The 16,601-nt window shown below is 42.4% G+C and overlaps 1 protein-coding gene and 1 long non-coding RNA gene across 3 annotated transcripts in view; one reads left to right on the top strand and one right to left on the bottom strand.

Moving 5' to 3' along the window:
- The window catches only part of LOC115074783 (mucosa-associated lymphoid tissue lymphoma translocation protein 1-like), a 99,708-nt gene extending 96,576 nt beyond the window's left edge, over positions 1–3,132 (top strand). Inside the window, exon 15 of one of the 2 annotated variants that reach the window (XR_003852341.1) lies at positions 2,488–2,588. Coding sequence is in view for 1 of the 2 variants with exons in the window: in XM_029574607.1 (XP_029430467.1) it covers positions 2,488–2,622 (135 nt within the window). In the remaining variant the exon portion in view is untranslated. Of the gene's footprint in view, positions 1–2,487 lie in introns of both variants that reach the window. The other variant, XM_029574607.1, reaches the window with a different exon arrangement.
- Positions 1–16,601, bottom strand: part of LOC115074784 — a 90,505-nt gene that overhangs the window by 30,045 nt on the left and 43,859 nt on the right. The window lies entirely within an intron of this gene.

Genomic DNA, 16,601 nt, shown 5'->3' with positions numbered 1-16,601 from the left:
AGTGCATGGTTCGGAGCAATGTATCCTTGAGGGATACTAATGAAACAGGAAAGTTAGGGCATCCCAACAGAGAGGTTCCATAAAAGCAAACATAGTCCATGTGCCTATATGTAAAAAATCACCGAAGCTAATGATTTCCGAATTATCCCTAACAACTGAAAAGCAGGTTAATACAGACAAAAAACACACTTTGAAATGTCTGTATGCCAATGCCAGAAGTCTAAGAAGTAAGATGGGAGAGTTAAGAGTGTATAGCAGCAAATGATGAGATTGACATAGTTGGCATCACAGAAACTTGGTGGAAGGAGGATAACCAATGGAACAGTGCTATATCAGGGTACAAATTATATCGCAATGATAGGATCAACTTGGTGGGGGTGTGGCACTTTATGTCCGGGAGGGTATAGAGTCATACAAGAGACTAAATACTCAGTAGAATCTATATGGGTAGAAATCCCATGTGTGTTGGGTAAGAGAACATAAGAACATAAGAAAATGCCATACTGGGTCAGACCAAGGGTCCATCAAGCCCAGCATCCTGTTTCCAACAGTGGCCAATCCAGGCCATAAGAACCTGGCAAGTACCCAAAAACTAAGTCTATTCCATGTTACCATTGCTAATGGCAGTGGCTATTCTCTAAGTGAACTTAATAGCAGGTAATGGACTTCTCCTCCAAGAACTTATCCAATCCTTTTTTTAAACACAGCTATACTAACTGCACTAACCACATCCTCTGGCAACAAATTCCAGAGTTTAATTGTGCGTTGAGTAAAAAAGAACTTTCTCAGATTCGTTTTAAATGTGCCCCATGCTAACTTCATGGAGTGCCCCCTAGTCTTTCTACTATCCGAAAGAGTATAGTGATAGGAGTATACTACCGTCCACCTGGACAAAATGGTCAGATAGATGATGAAATGCTAAGAGAAATCAGGGAAGCTAACCAATTTGGCAGTGTAATAATAATGGGAGATTTCAATTACCAATCCAAAACAACAAAATGTGGAACGCAAATGTCACTTATAGTTTTAGCCTATGAAGGTGTCAGCAAGCCTGACGTTGTGTGACTTTGAAAATGACACCAACCAATCATTCATCTTCATCATTTTATTAATAGTTCTCTCGATGGTTTGTAAATTCGTAAGTTCGTACATAGCCAGATGAATTCAGAATTGTTTAACAATGAATGTATTATAGTTATTATGTACGAAATCCTATATTTGATAGATAACCAGTGCAAGTTATACAGAATTGGAGAAATGTGTTTTTATAGGAGTACCAGTAAGAATCCGTGCTGCAGCGTTCTGGATTAACTGTAATGGTTTGATTACTGATTCGTGTAAACCGAGATACAAGCCATTACAATAGTCTAAACCTGAAAAGATTAGAGATTGAAGTACGGATCGAAAATCTTGGAAAAACAACAATGGTCGCAAATGTTTTAACAGATGTATTTTGAAGAAAGAATTTTTGACAGTTCTTGAGATATGGTGAGATAGAGACAGATTTGAGTCCAACAAAATTCCTAAATTTCACGCTAGTTTAATGATTGGAATAGTTTCTTTATCTATAGTGATATGTTACGGTGGGGCATTACTTGGATTTTCAATTATACTAAGAAAAAGATAATATGACTTTCTCTAAAGAAGACAAAGCAGTCCATATAGAGTCTAGTGTTAGCACAGATGGTTTGTTTAACAACTATCTCAGCGTTGGGCATACCTTAGACTCTTTTACTCCTGATTCCATGGGGTTCCTGCGACTTTTCAAAGCTTCAGGCTTATGGAGAGCTACTGTGGGGCTCGTGGAATCCCGAATCAGGGGACTCCCCGAAGGCGGCAGCAAAATGGCATCTCTTCTCAGGGCCTCCAATCTTTTCTCCAGTATTACCTCTCCAGTCGAGGAAGATGGCGAAATTGTCAAATCAGAATCATCATCCGAAGTCTTGAATGGTGGCGTTGGAACAGTCGGCTCACCGGGGCTCAACGATGTCTCTTCTGCCAGCAACTCAGACATTCGCTCTATGCCGGTAGCTGATGCGGTTCCACCTTCCAGTGCTTGAAGTAGGGGTGATGAAAAAAACGCATCTATCCATGGTGGTGGTTGTTCTAATACAGGTGAAGATGCCAGTATTGGCCGGAGTTTAGCTTTTCTTTTGGTATGTGGTATTGTATTTTGTTTATAGGAAACAAAAGTCCAAGGGATTCACAGAGAAGAGCGTCTGTGCATCCTCCTCAGTCAGCGGCCATCTTGATCTCCGCTTCAGATATATTTCTAAAAGTTTTTATTATGAGCTTTTGCCTCTAAGGCCAACTTCTTTTCAAATTCTCTATTACCTATCTTATCAATGTTTTACATTTAAATTGCCAATGCATATGCTTTTTCTTATTTTCTTCAGATGGATCCTTCTTCCAATTTTTGAAGAAAGTTCTTTTGGCTAAACTAGCCTCTTTCACCTCACCTTTTAACCATGTGTTATTGTTTGTAAGGTTTTGGATGGACCCTTGGACACTGTGGCAGCTGATCACGCCCACGGGGGGAGTCCCGTGAGGGGCCACAGGTCAGGCTCAGCTTTGGGACACAGATGTCTGTGCTGCTGTGAAACAAGATCTTGTAATTCATAGTAGAACTGCCGCAATGGAGTGATAACACGAGTCAAAGTTTGTTCTGTACAAGGAAGATTCCAACTTTTTGTGAAAAAAATCTAAATCCCTGAGGAAAAATCTGTGAAGGATTTGAAATGCGGCCACGTTGGGAACTGGAATGGCTGTGCAGATAAGTCGGCATGCATTTAAATAAGTCGGCGAGAGCTGTTTGTAAAAATTCAAGGAATAATTGTGCAGTTACAGCTTAATTCTTTTGAAAAGAAAAAAAATGTATTTTTGCAATTTTACATTGAAATGGCAGATTTTTAATCTGCGCACATAAATTTTCACAGAAAAACAATTGGCTGGTGGAGGTTTGTTCATGATTACATATAAGAGATATCACCCGGTTGGGGATAAAAGCCAGTATGAAACTTTCCTCGCCAGCTAAAAAAATTTTGTTTCACAAAAACTTTTGTCTCTAAAAAAAAAAAAAAAAAAAAAGTTATAAAAATATCTTAACAAGATACCCAATTGGGATATTTAATTCTACAGTTTGAACCGAAGAAAATAACATTTGATGAGGTGATTGTGTGGTCAAAATTATATATTGGTTTTGGAATCCCTCTGAAATATGTAAGAATTCAGGTGCATTCGAGTGTGATATCATTCACTACTATACACTCTAATTCTCCCATCTTACTTCTTAGACTTCTGACATTAGCGTACAAACATTTCATGATGTGTTTTTTGTTTGTATTAACATTCTGCTTTTCAGTTGACAGGGATAAATTGGAATCTTTTAGCTCAGGTGAGTCTTTATTTATTGGCACTTCGACTATTTTTCTTATTATTGGAACCTCTCTGTTGGGATGCACTAACTCTGTTTCATTATTATCCTTTGCAGATATCTCCCTCCAAGCCATGTGCTGCTTGAGCGACTGTCGGCTTTCCCCTTTGCTTTAATTTAAAAGCTGTTCTATCTCCTTTTTAACGGTTAGTGCCAGCAGCCTGGTTCCATCCTGGTTAAGGTGGGAACCCATCACTTCAGAAGACTCCCCCCTTCCCCAAAAGGTTTCCCAGTTCCTTACAAAACCAAATCCCTCTTCCTTGCACCATCGTCTCATCCATGCATTGAGACTCTGGAGCTCTCCCTGCCTCTGGGGAACTGTAAGTGGAACAGGGTGCATTTCAGAGAATGCTACGCTGGAGGTTCTGGATTTCAGCTTTCTATTTAAGAGCTTAAATTGGCTTCCAGAACCTCCCTCCCACATTTTCCTATCTCATTGGTGCCCACATGTATCACGACAGTTGACTCCTCCCCATCACTGTCTAAAATCCTATCTAGGTGACGTGTGACAGACAAAAACTCCTGTGTTTTGCCTGCCTTCCAACTAGCTATTTAATACAGATAAGAAACACACTAAAGAATATTCCCAATAGTTTACTTCTCCCCAACACTAAGTTCTAAAATTTCCCCAAGCTCTACTTACAGATTCTTTTCAACCACCAGCAAGGTGATCCTCTCTTCTCAGTGCTCCCACTGAGAAGAGAGGATCACAGAGAGTAGGGCTAAATGATCAGTTTTATCAACAGAGAAAGGAGAATAGTGGAGTGCCCCAAGAATCAAATCTAAGACCAAATTTTTAACATATTTATATTTGACCTGGAAATGGGAACAACAAGTGAGGCGATCAAATTTGCAGATGACACAAAATTATTCAAAGTAGTTAAATCACAAGAGGAATGTGAGAAACTGCAAGAGGACCATACAAAACTGAAAGATTGGGCATGAAAATGGCAAATGAAATTTAATGTGGACAAATGCAAGTGTTGCACTTAGGGAACAGTAACCCAAATTATAGCTACATAATGCACGGTTCAACATTAGGAGTCACCATTTAGGAAAAGCATCTAGGCGTCATCATGAATATGATGAAATCCTCTGTTCAGTGTGCAGTGGTAGCCAAGAACAGAAATAGAATGCTAGAAATTAATAGGAAAGGAACGGGGAAGCGCTCCATGGTGCGATCATATTCTGAGTATTGTGTGCAATTCTATTTATTTATTTTTTGGATTTGTCACATCATGGAGAAGATATAGCAGAATCAGAAAAGGTACACAGAAGGACGACCAAATGTACCTGAATGCAATTTGCTTTGAAGTGCCTGAAAGGCAGAATATAAATCAAAATTTAAAAATGATAAAGGGGATAGTACAGTTCTCCTATGAGGAAAAGGCTAAAGAGGTTAAGAGGATAAACAGCATAAAACCTATGGACCTTTTGGGTTCTTGTGACCTGGCTTGGCCACTGTTGGAAACAGGATGCTGGGCTTGATGGACCCTTAGTCTGACCCAGTCTGACAAATCTTATGTTCTTATTTAATGATAATCAACCCAGTGCTGAATGACAGCTACCAATTTATCACAGGCTTAAACCAAATAATCTCAGCAGTTTGAATATCCTGTCTGGAATAAGGGCCAGAATTAGGCATAAGAATCATTTCCAGCGGCAAAATTTCCTGCCCCTGGTCCTCCACCTATGGGCGCCATTCAAAAACCCAGCCCTGCCTGGAATAGCATTGTAGAGCATTTGAAGAGACAAGGGCAGACAAAAAGAGGCCATTAGAAACTCTCTGTGCAGTTCCACTGCTGCAAATAAAGTGCCTGAACTCATGCAGGATCTTCCCTATGACAAAAGAAGTCATTAACACTACATCTCTGACTGCCCGTGAGAAAATGTGGCAGGCGCAGCTTGGAGATCTTTCCACTGGATTACTATGGGTATGGGAGTGACCAGGCAGCTCACTGAAAGGGCAGAGAAGGAACGCACTACCTAAAAGAGTCTAAATTGCCTCCATAGTCAAGGCAGGAGATCAGAAGCTGAGATGGCAAGATGGGGCTATTCTACCACACCTGAGACCAGTGACTGCGGTAAGAGCAGCCCTGCATTTGTCAGTAGGCACCCACTATTATACCTGTGCCTCGGGCGGCAAACATGTAGGGGCAGCTGGCTGGGAAGGTTCCCTGCAGAGTCCTGCCTCCTTCTACCCTGGAAGAGGAGATGATGGGGAGAGGGGTAAAAGCCCCAAGAGTTTCCTAGGTGCAGCAAAATCCTAAACCTGTCCCTGGGTAAGAGGCAGACAATATAACACGTTTTGGTCTTGAGGTCAACTCATGCACACTGAAATATGCTCGTTAGTAGAAAGAAATATGACGTTGGTAGACGGACCCAAGACAAAGAACGCCTTTCCTGTCCGTTTGTGAAAAAGAGACCTATGTGCTCCTGAAAACTCATGTACAATATCTTTGGATAATTCTTACATTAAGCTAATAAAAGGTATCGTAAAGACCAGTACAGCTTCTAGAAATTTGTTTAAACTTCAGATTGATTTTGTATCTTCTACCCATTATCCTAGCATTAGTAAGAGTCACTTTGTACCACTTCGTCATTTCTTAACTCCCAGAGCAGTGATTCTACACTCTTGGGCCCAGCTTTGATATTAAGAGCTGCTGCAGGCTTATGGCGTGATTCGTGGTATCTCTCTCTGTTCCCTAGCACTATGTCAAAAGAACTCGCTGCTCCCTTTCATCTATCCAGGAACTTGACAACACTGCTCCATATTCCAAACAGCTTGGCAGATTCAGTAGCCCAGGAAAATTGTTCTAATTTGATGCCTTTTTTAAAGTTCTGAGTTAAAAGGTTGGGGGGGGGGGTTTTTCCCCTTTTTGCAAATATATCCAATTACGATTACAGCGCTATCTTTGATGTGTCCAAGAAATCAGGAAATCAAGTTGTAGCTCTGAACGTGTGAGAGTCAGACAAAGAGAGCAAGAAGGGACAGACAGGATGTGACACAGTGGGAGAAAATAATACAATGAAAGAGAGAGAGAGAGAGAGTCAGTATGTGCGACACATACTATATATATAGAGAACCTCTATAGACTCCCTCCTCGGGGACAGGGCCTGATGGAGTGATGTCTGTTTGGGCAAGGGGGTGCCTGAAAGGAGAGAGAAGTTCCAGAGCCCAGGAGAGTTCAGAAGAGAAGTGTTTTGTGAAAGAAACCCTGGTCTGAGGAATCCCAGAAAGGAAGGATTTTTCCAGAGACGGACTTGAGAGCATTGTCTTGGGAAGTTCCACAGAGAAGTTGCCTGCCCAAGAAAACCTTCAGGAATGCTGACTGATTAGATCCAGCAAGCAGAGGCTCCACTGAGAAACAAGAGAGAAATAGAGGAAGAGAAAAGAAGATTTTGTCCCCCGTAAAGTATTGATGGGGTACAGGGTGGAAGGGTACCTTTCCTGAAGAGCTTACCTTTATGGGAAGGCATGTGTGAAAGAGACTGAGATTTTTTTTGGACTTTGTGTACAACGTGGTGCATTGCCGTCTAGCGTTCTGTTGAACTTTAGATTTATTTCCTGCCACAAGTTTCAGAAAAGATTATTTTGAACAGAAGTGGAGTGAAGAATGATTTTTGGTGTAACTTCAGAAGAGTCCCGTGGAAAGACAAAACCCTGAGGTCATGGGGCCTTGGGTGGTCCATGTCCAAGAGCTGACCAGGATGGGGGCTACCCTGGAATCCACACTCGTATTTATCCAAGTCTCCAGTTAAATCAGCGCGTCGTGGGCATGGTTCTGAGAGATGCCTCTGCCACTGGAACACAATGATTTTCCAAACTGGAGCATTCAGCGTTAATGTTGTCAAAAATATGAACTTTTTTTTAACATCTTAACCCTCTTGGAAAAAAAAAAAAAAGACTGAATGCAGAGCACTGGGACTTTTCTCTTATTTCTTTTCCAAATGTCCCTTTTAAGGGTTTCCAGACAGTGGAGTGGATGTGTTTTGAGTTCCCGCGTTATTTTCCCAATTCCACATTAACTCAAAGCCTCACTTGTATTTTGTTTCTCTCCTCTATTTTGTCTGTACCAGATTGTGAGCTCCAGGGAACAAGGATCGTCTCTGCAGTACACAAATAATGGTGATAAAGATTTATATCAAACTCACTCAGGCCTCACTTTGCTCCAAGCAGGGCCTATCAGGGCCTGCAAGGTGTTGATCTGCCTAACATCCCCCCCCTTCCAAAAAGATGGGGGACCATCGCCAACACTGACATAGGACAACAGAACATAACATTTATCCAAAACCCTGTTAGAAAGGAAGGCGAACCAAATCGATATATTAGTAAAATTCATCAGCACAAGAAAGCAGAAAACAGAGAAGGCTAACGAGAGCAAAGTAAGCTTTATTAAATAAACATTACAGCCACTCCAAACTTCATTAAGGAGTCCGAATGAAAAATACATGAAGGCCTCGTTAAAGAGGTTGCAAGCCAGGCTGAAAAGCGAGCAGCCTTACCAGGCTCGCTCCTTCTGCTGCCATCGTAATAGGATGGCACGTTTCTAGCACGCCGTGGCAGTAAGCACGCCGGCTTGTAAACGCAGCTTCGTCGCGCGCACGCTGGAAGCCACGTGAGTGAACTTTGAAAGCTGCGCTCCGTTAGGACGTCCTGCGCACCCGGAGAGAGTAGGAAGGCTGACCAGCGATTTCTAGGTCATCGGGGGACAGAGGCAGGTTTTATAATGAGGCGGGGCGAGGCGGCCGCTTCAGGCGGCAAGATTTTGAGGCGGCAAAATTGCCCCCCCCTGACACCTTCCTGCCACCGCCTTCTCACCCTTCGTTCAGGCAAGCAACTCTGCAGGCAGGAAAACCTGCAGTGCTGGCGACGTGGGGGACAAAGAGAGAGACCGTGGACCGCCTCCGGAGCCCAGACCGGCGGCAGTGGGGGGAAAAAAAGAGGCAGTGGGCTACCTCCAGCGCTCAGGTGGCCGGTGGCCAAGAAATTTAAAGAAGAGCGCGGGAGCAGCCAAGGGAAAAAAAAAAAATAGGCCGCTGCTGGAGCTGGTGGCGGCCGACGAACAAGAAAGAGGCCGCGTGCCAGAGCCCAGGCTGATGGTGGCGGAGAAAGAAGCCACGGGTCAGTGGTGGCCAAAAAAGAAAAGAGAGAGACCGCGGGGCTGACGCCAGTGCCAGAGTCAGCGGCAGCCAAAGAAAGAGGAGGCCGCAGCACAGGCTGGAGGATAAAAAAAAGGAAGAAGATTAGGAGGGAGCCGAGAGAGAGCATTGGGTGGAGGAAGAGACTGTGGTATGGATGGCTGTAAGGGGTGGGAGATACAGCAGGGAGAGGAGACTGGTGGGAATGAGTTAGGGTTGGGGAGAAGAGTGACTGGTGGGACTCTGAGCACTTCCCTAGCTTTTCTTTTGGCCACATGAGTCTTTCCCATATCCATATTACATGCGTCTCTTTGCACATTTAAATACAGGCACAGTTCCATTTTTGTGTATTGTGCAGATTTGTATCCTGGAATTGCATTTTATGTGCTTTATTGTAATCTGCTTCGTACTGCTAGGCAGCAATAAGTGGAATATAAATCAGTAACTTTTAGGAAAGGACTTAAGACTTGGTTATTCAAGCAAGCTTTCCCAGACACAATCTAATGACACAATCCAAGGACTCAATCCAAGGACTCCCCAAAACATTCAACCATTAACAATACCATTTGTACATAGTATTTAATTAATTTAATTTGTATTTTGTCTAACCAGTTATTCTTTCCTATCTCTTCCTTCTTCTCCAAGTTCTGTGACCCTTGTTAATTGTAACTGTTTCCTTCGATCACCACAGTTTTAGTTTGATGTATTTAATGCACCCCGTTTCATGTAAACCAGCAAGATATGTCCTCATGATTGCCGGTATATAAAAACCTTAAATAAATAAATAAATAAATAAAATAAATACAAAAATATAAATAATAGCCTGGTCAGTCACACGACCCACTGTGGTTTTTTTTTTCTCTTTTGCTGGGGCCACTGTAATTCGTGTTGACTTCAGCAAACCCCAATCATTTTCAAAAGTTGTCCTCCCATGGCCAAAGCTGTAGTATTTCTTAGAAAAAATGTGAGGTGCGCATGGATAAATATCTTCTTTGGAACATGTTGGAGCAGTGGCAGGGCTGCTGTCTGCTCAGACTTAAGAGCAAGGAAGGATATAGAGTGAAATGACCTTTTGCAGAATTCTATTAGCATTTCCGAGAAAGCGCTGGCATTTCTGAGGGAAAGAGGAAGGTATTCTCTTATAAAATATTAAATCAGATAAATAAATCTGTCCTTCACAGATTAGCCTGGAAATGAAAGGAGAGGCAGAGAAGGCAAACTGTACTGAAACTCTCTAACAAGCCGCCTGCTCTTCCGGGTGGCCGATTAGTCACTGGTAATGTCATGCACTTTGGCTCACTTGTCTCCAGTGCTATTCAACTTTTGTCATTTCTCCCTTTCCACATCACATGGCCTTACCAGTGCGCACACACACATATTTACAGACATACAACATACTGTATGTACATAAAAGTATGCACGCTTCATAGAACTGAAAGGTGAAAGCCAACAGCTTGCTCTGCTGCATTAATAGACTGCCCAGGGACCCTCCTGCATCTCCCCAAAAGTGAGTCCCATACAAGCAAGCTCAGCACACTAGACAAACTATTCGCACTGGCTGTTAGGGTCTGGAATGAAGGTGCAGAGGACTCAGGAATGCAGAGGAGTCTGGGAAGGGGTATTACGGTAAGAGAGAGGATATTAAGACAGGGTTGCTGTGGATTCTGGGAAGGAGTGTGGAGATACATAGCATAGGCTAGAGGAGCTTGGGAAGGGATGTTACACTAAAAGGGGACGAGGCGTATAGTAAAGCAGCAGACTGTCAAGGGATTTTATTGTACAGGTGCTAAACAACATTTCCTCTTAACTAAATTCCTTCTTCTCTGCGCTATCTGGGGCCAACATTGTTGCAGCAATTAGGGATGTGAATTGGGTGCCCAATCGTTTTCGGGGTCGTCTGGCAGTGGGAAAATCTCGTTTTCCCGTGGATCCCTGTTTTTTGGGGGGGGGGGGTTTTTAGTGAAAAATCGTTTTTCAGGTTAGTGCGCCCTAACAAAAATAGCAAAACGTAACAAAAAAATAAACCGTTTTTTGTTAGTGCGCGCTATCGGGAGATAGCGCGCACTAACTCCCATTAGCGTGCGCTAACCCGAAAAACAAGTTTTACAAAAATTCATTGGGGGGGGAGGGGAAGTGATAGTTTCTTTTTTTTTTTTCCCTGATATATTAACGAATTTAGAAATATCGTACGATATTTCAGTTCGATAGAAAAACGATTTACATCCCTAGCAGCAATAGCTGACCCAGTTCTGCAGGTTTATGACTGGGATGGCACGTTCAGGCTTGGTGCAGAGGTTTACGTAGTATGGGAACATTGCTTCTAAAGAGTTTTGTAGACGTCATAGGAGATGTGATGGTGCCCCTGGAGTCTTCATTCCTCATGAACTATTGTTTTTTATTATTATTTTAAGTAGTATATCAGCCTTAGCAGAGATACCAGGAGCCATGGCAGTTCTTCATATGTCATTATAGACTTAGATGGAAACGAAAGTGCTTACACCATATTTGTACCAGATGAACAAAGAGTTTGCAGAAATTTCTCTGCCAATAATTGATGTACTCAAATCATCCCGTTGATTCGTATCTGTTAGCAGATCCATAGCCAGGGGAGCCCCAAGCATCACTGGAGTTATATGCGCTCTACAACCAATCCCCGTTAACAACCGGGCAGATGAACGTTGAATCAATTGCAGGACTCTAAGTTAATTCTTTGGGAGGCCCCTGTATAGGCTGTTACAGTAATCCAAATGCCCATTAAATAAGATGTGGAGAACTGTTCTAAACAGATCTGCAGGTAGGATTAATTTAAGTGGCTTTATTTAAGCTTGTAAAAAAGGACTACTTAACTACCTATTTATTCAGGGTTAGTTGAGAATCCAAGATAATACCCACGTTTTGTGCCTCAGAAACCTCATTAATCCTAGTCTCTTTGTTGTCCACACTTGGCGGACAATCAGTTAGGGACTTACTTATTCATAATCCGGAATTTTTCCCTACATTAAGTACCAGCCTATTCTTCTTAAACCAGGTATTCCTGCCTCCATACAGGTCCTAAAAAAGGGCAGTCACTGGAACATAAAATTCGATGTCATTTGCATATATAAGGAAAACAATCCCCAATCCCTGTATAATAGAGAGTAAGAATCCCTGTGCAACGTCACGTGTGAAGGGGGCCCAGTCAGAGCAGTGTTTTACCTCCCTGCACACCTGCACCCTTTCTGTGAGAAAAGAGTGAAGCCATTATAAAACTAACCCACCCATCGCTATAGAATCTAACTCGATATTAAAACCCTATGGTCTAAAATATCAAAAGCTTCTGTAAGATCAAGTTGAACTAAAATCACAGAGTGCCCATGATCAAGCTCGCCGAAAAGAAACTTCAGAAGGGATAATAAGGTTTCAGTATCCTGCTGTACCCTGAAACTGTATTGTCTAGCATCCAGAATCTGATTATCCAAAAGAAATTCATCCAGCTACCTAAATACACATTTCTACAAAATCTCTCCCATTGTTGAAATAATTGAAATTGGATAATAGTTTGTTACCAGGCCTATGGACAAACATTTTTCTGTACTGGACCAACTATAGCCTTTTTGAAAGACTGTGGAACAATCCCTTCTTGCAAGGACTTATAATCAGAGATCAATCCTCACATTATTTCTGTCCACACACATTTCCTATTCAGAAGGGCTTTGACTGATTCAGCGTCTATGTGGACATCACATTTCAATTGGAAACAGTAATAGGCCCAGTCTAGTGGCTCACTAGAAAGTGCTATGTGCTGTCATGCAGAGGATCTGGGCTCGATTCCATGCCAGGCTTCTGTTCTCTGGCTCTGGGGAAACTGGTGCAGCAACGTTTGGGAGTCCCAGTCATCCTGTAACAGCAGAGAGAGCCCGCTTGTGCGCTCTCTCCCCCCCCCAACCACACACACACACACAGGACTATAACTGGGCTTGGGCTAAGTGAGATGCGATTGAGTTAAGTGAGCTGGGAGAGGGCTATAAATACAGAAAAATCTCTGGGTAATTGCAAATAAAAGCTTAGGGGTAGATTTTCAAAGCAGCGCGCAGGTGTACCAATGAGCGCGCCACCCGGCGCGCACACATGTATGCCCGATTTTATAACTTGTGCGCGCAGATGCGCACAAAGTTATAAAATCAGGGGTCAGCGCATGCAAGGGGGTGCACAATTATGCACCTTGCGCGCCAAGCCGCACTGCCGCCCCCGTTCCCTCCCAGGCAGCTCCGAAACCGGAGCTGCCTGGGAGGGAATTCTGCAAAAGTGACATAAATAAACCGAGCCCCTTTGGTATGGGCCTTAAAGTGACTGAATGAGTTACTTGTATCCTGGATTGGGCACTTTTGGAAATAGGATGCTGGGCTTGATGGATGCTCGGTCTGACCTAGTATGGCAATTTCTTATAACTTTCCGAACGATCGAATCACCCTCTACAACAGCTGTCCTAACCCTTCCTGACTGGTCATGGACCCCTGAAGACACATTTTCGGTGTGAGAGAATAAAACATCACTTGGAGGCAGATCTTAGTTACAGGATCACTTCCTGCCACACCAACGTAATGGTCTCCTGCCAGGTGACCTTGCCACTCCAAAGTAGCACATGGGCTGTCACGGTTTTGCCTGTTTCGCAAGTTCTTCATACCCAGGTTGAGCCTGTTGTACAGCCTTCCTTCCAACAGGGGTCCTCAGCGAGCCTCACCTCCATCCCTGCCAAGCTCCTTGTCACTGCTCATACCACACCCAAGCTCCAGCTCCATTTAACCTTGCCTTGCCAGAACCTCCGTGCCTCTTCATCGAGTCACCTTAGCTTCCTGACCTGGCCACCTTATTCTCTCATTCCTGTCTTGCTTTGTGGCCTACCCAGGCCTCCTGACTTTCCTTGCAGCATACCCAGGCTTTCTGCCTTGCCCAGTGGCCTCTCTTGCTCTCCTCCTTCACCCTGTGGCCTCCCAGGCCCCCTTGCCTAGCTCTCTGTCCTCCTAGGCCTCCTTGCTTTACTCTCTGGGCCTCTCTGCCTTGCCTTATAGCCTCTGGGCCTGCTAGGTTCTCATACCCAGCCCTGTTTGGCTTCCTGTTCAATTTATTTATATGTTTTATATACCATCATTCCATGTAAAAATCACTAGTTCATAACAATGTACAGGTTAGGCATGCATAAATAAATAATGGAAACGTATGTACAGATCCTAACCTAGGGAGATATTTAGATGTAATGTGTGGATTCAAAGACAGGTACATTTAGAAAAACAGAACTGGGCTAAGAGGGGGTAGGGGTAGGGGTAAAGATCAGTACATTTTAGGTTTTCTGACTCGTGGAGAACTGGAGGCATCTGCCAGACTGTAGGCATTTTTTAATAGCCAGGTCTTCAACTCACTCTTGAATTTTTTATTGTCTGTTATAGTTTGCAGGTCCTCTGGCATGGAGTTCCACAGTTTTGGTCCAGCAACTGACATCGCTTTCTCTCTAGTTTGTTTGTGTTAGATGAGAGTTTTTTATGGTCGGGATTTCTATGAGGCTTTTGTTTTGTGATCTGAGTGTTTGAGGTGGAATATGTAGTTTTTAAATGTTATTCCCAACAGTTCGTTATTGGATTAATGTTATTGAAAGTTATGGTGAGAACTTTATAAATTATTCTTGATTGTACAAGGAGCCAATGTAGAGCAATCAGCATTGGGGTGATGTGGTCATATTTCCGTTTTCCAGACACTAGTCTAGCTGCAGCATTTTGCAGTAGTTGAAGAGGTTCTAGGTGACTGGATGGAATTCCCAGGAGTAGGGAATTACAGTAATCAAGGTTAGAGAATATTAGAGATTGTAAAACCGTTCTGAAATCTGCTGTGTTTAGAAGAGGTTTCAGTCTGCTCAAGATTAGTAACTTGTACAAACCAGATTTGATCAGTTTGCTAATATGGGTTTTCATCATTAAGTTATCAATTTGAACTCCGAGATCTCTCACTTGAGTTGATAGGGTTAATTGGCAATTTCTGAGATCAATCCTTGGTGGGTTTTGGCTCAGCCAGATTAATTCAGTTTTGTTGGAGGTTCATAGATAGTTTCATTTGTGCAAGCTTTTCTTTTATTGTGACCATATATTCAGAGATAAGCAAAGCTGTTTTATTGAATGATTCTGTTAGTGGGATGTAAAATTGCAGATCGTCAGCATATAGAAAGAAGTTTATTCCTAGAACTGTTAGTAGTTTGCATAACGGCAGCATGTATATATTAAATAGAGTTGCAGATAGTGCAGATCCTTGCGGAACGCCTGTAGAGCATTGAGATGTATCAGATAAGTGATTATTGAATTTAACTTGGAAGGATCTATTTGTAAGGAATTTGGTGAACCATTTAAATACATTTCCTTCAATCCCTATGTTTCTCAGTTGTTGGCAAAGTAGGTTATGGTCAACGGTATCGAAGGCTGCTGTGAGATCAATCAGCACCAGGTTAGAGTCAAAGCCCCATAATATAGGGTCAGTTAGGAACTGTAGAAGAGTTTCCATAGAGCGATTTTTTTCGAAATCTGAATTGGTTAGGATATAAGATTTTATTGTCTTCTATATGAGATTTTAATTGGTTAAGAACTACTTTTTAAAAAATGTTTGTGATGAAGGTTAAGTTGGAGATTGGTTGATAGTTGTCCCAATCATCAGATCTTCCTGCTTTATTATTTAAGATTGGTTTTATTAGTGCCTGTTTTAGACCTTGGGGCATATGTCCTTCTGCAAGTGCGAGGCTGGCTAGCATTGTGATTGTAGGGAATATGGTTTGGTTTACTTGTTTCAGTGAAGAAGCAGGAGATAAGTCAAGTGGATGAGAAGCTGTTTTTAGTTTGGTTATGATTTTGTTAATCTCTATCTTTGATACTGTGTCAAATGTTGGCTAGTTATCATGTGCATTCACGTGATCCGATGTGTTAAGGCAGGTGTATGTGATTTGCTGTTTCAACCTCTGGATTTTTTTCAGTTAATGCTGTAGCATAGTCATTACATGAAGTTCTTGTGAAGTTATTGTTTATTTTAACTCATGCACACACACATACATGCATAGTTTGGGACTTTTAAAATATGCATTGCTCATATACGTCCTGTATACTCGTATATGGGACTTTTAATGCAAGTGACACTTTTATATTTCACCCCTACTTACGTAAGTTATAACCTTCATAGAGGAGGTGTAACTTTATGCGATATTGTGTGCATAATTTCACTTTGAAAACATTCAGTAAAGTCTCTAGGAGCACTCAATCTACTGCTATGTGGGGAGTTATAAACTACCCTCCCTATCTAATGGTGAAGCCTATTGGTCTCTACTAGTCACAATTGTATTCAGACATCTGTTTCACATCTGCTTCGGGGGAGGGACTAGTACAAAAGATCTGAGAGCTTATACAGTAATCACAAAATTGTTTTTCAGAGAGGGTTTCACGGTCATCTTGAAGGTCAGCCCAGCTCTGAGTGGCCAACACCCACTGCTCCATCAGGATTACCAAAGCAGGAACAGCTGGATGGAGGCCTCAGCACAGCTCCCAGTGATTCCCCACCCCCGTCACTGCCGGCAGTTGACAAATATTTTAAACAATCATCAAAAGATAATTTTCTCAATTTAAAAAAAGTATAAACTTGTACAGAAAAACTTAATGCCAAGGACACCCTTGAGCTTTTTTTTTTTTTTTTTTGTTATATTGAGCAACTTTCTCTGTTTTTGTGCCAGCCTGAAGTAAACATTTTCCTTCCACCCTCTTTGTCATTTAGCTGCAAAGGTCTGTGGGTGCGCTTTGCCTGCGGTCTTTGCACCAGTTCTCAGAGCAAGCTTTTATTCTGAAATTGCCCCTGGGGAAAAGTGGATACTTTTTCCCACCAAAGCTAGGAGTATAGTTTTTGAAAATCCAAAGCTCTGCACACTTTCCCTCCCGACCTAATCTCACCCCTGGACGCCCTCCACTGCAATGTGGGGAGAAGAACACAACTTACTGAACTATGCACACACTTTTACCCACTTATTGGG

This window comes from Rhinatrema bivittatum, chromosome 13, assembly GCF_901001135.1.
Source record: "Rhinatrema bivittatum chromosome 13, aRhiBiv1.1, whole genome shotgun sequence".
In the NCBI taxonomy this organism is placed as follows: Eukaryota; Metazoa; Chordata; class Amphibia; order Gymnophiona; family Rhinatrematidae; genus Rhinatrema; species Rhinatrema bivittatum.
This window is presented reverse-complemented; position numbering and strand designations above follow the sequence as displayed.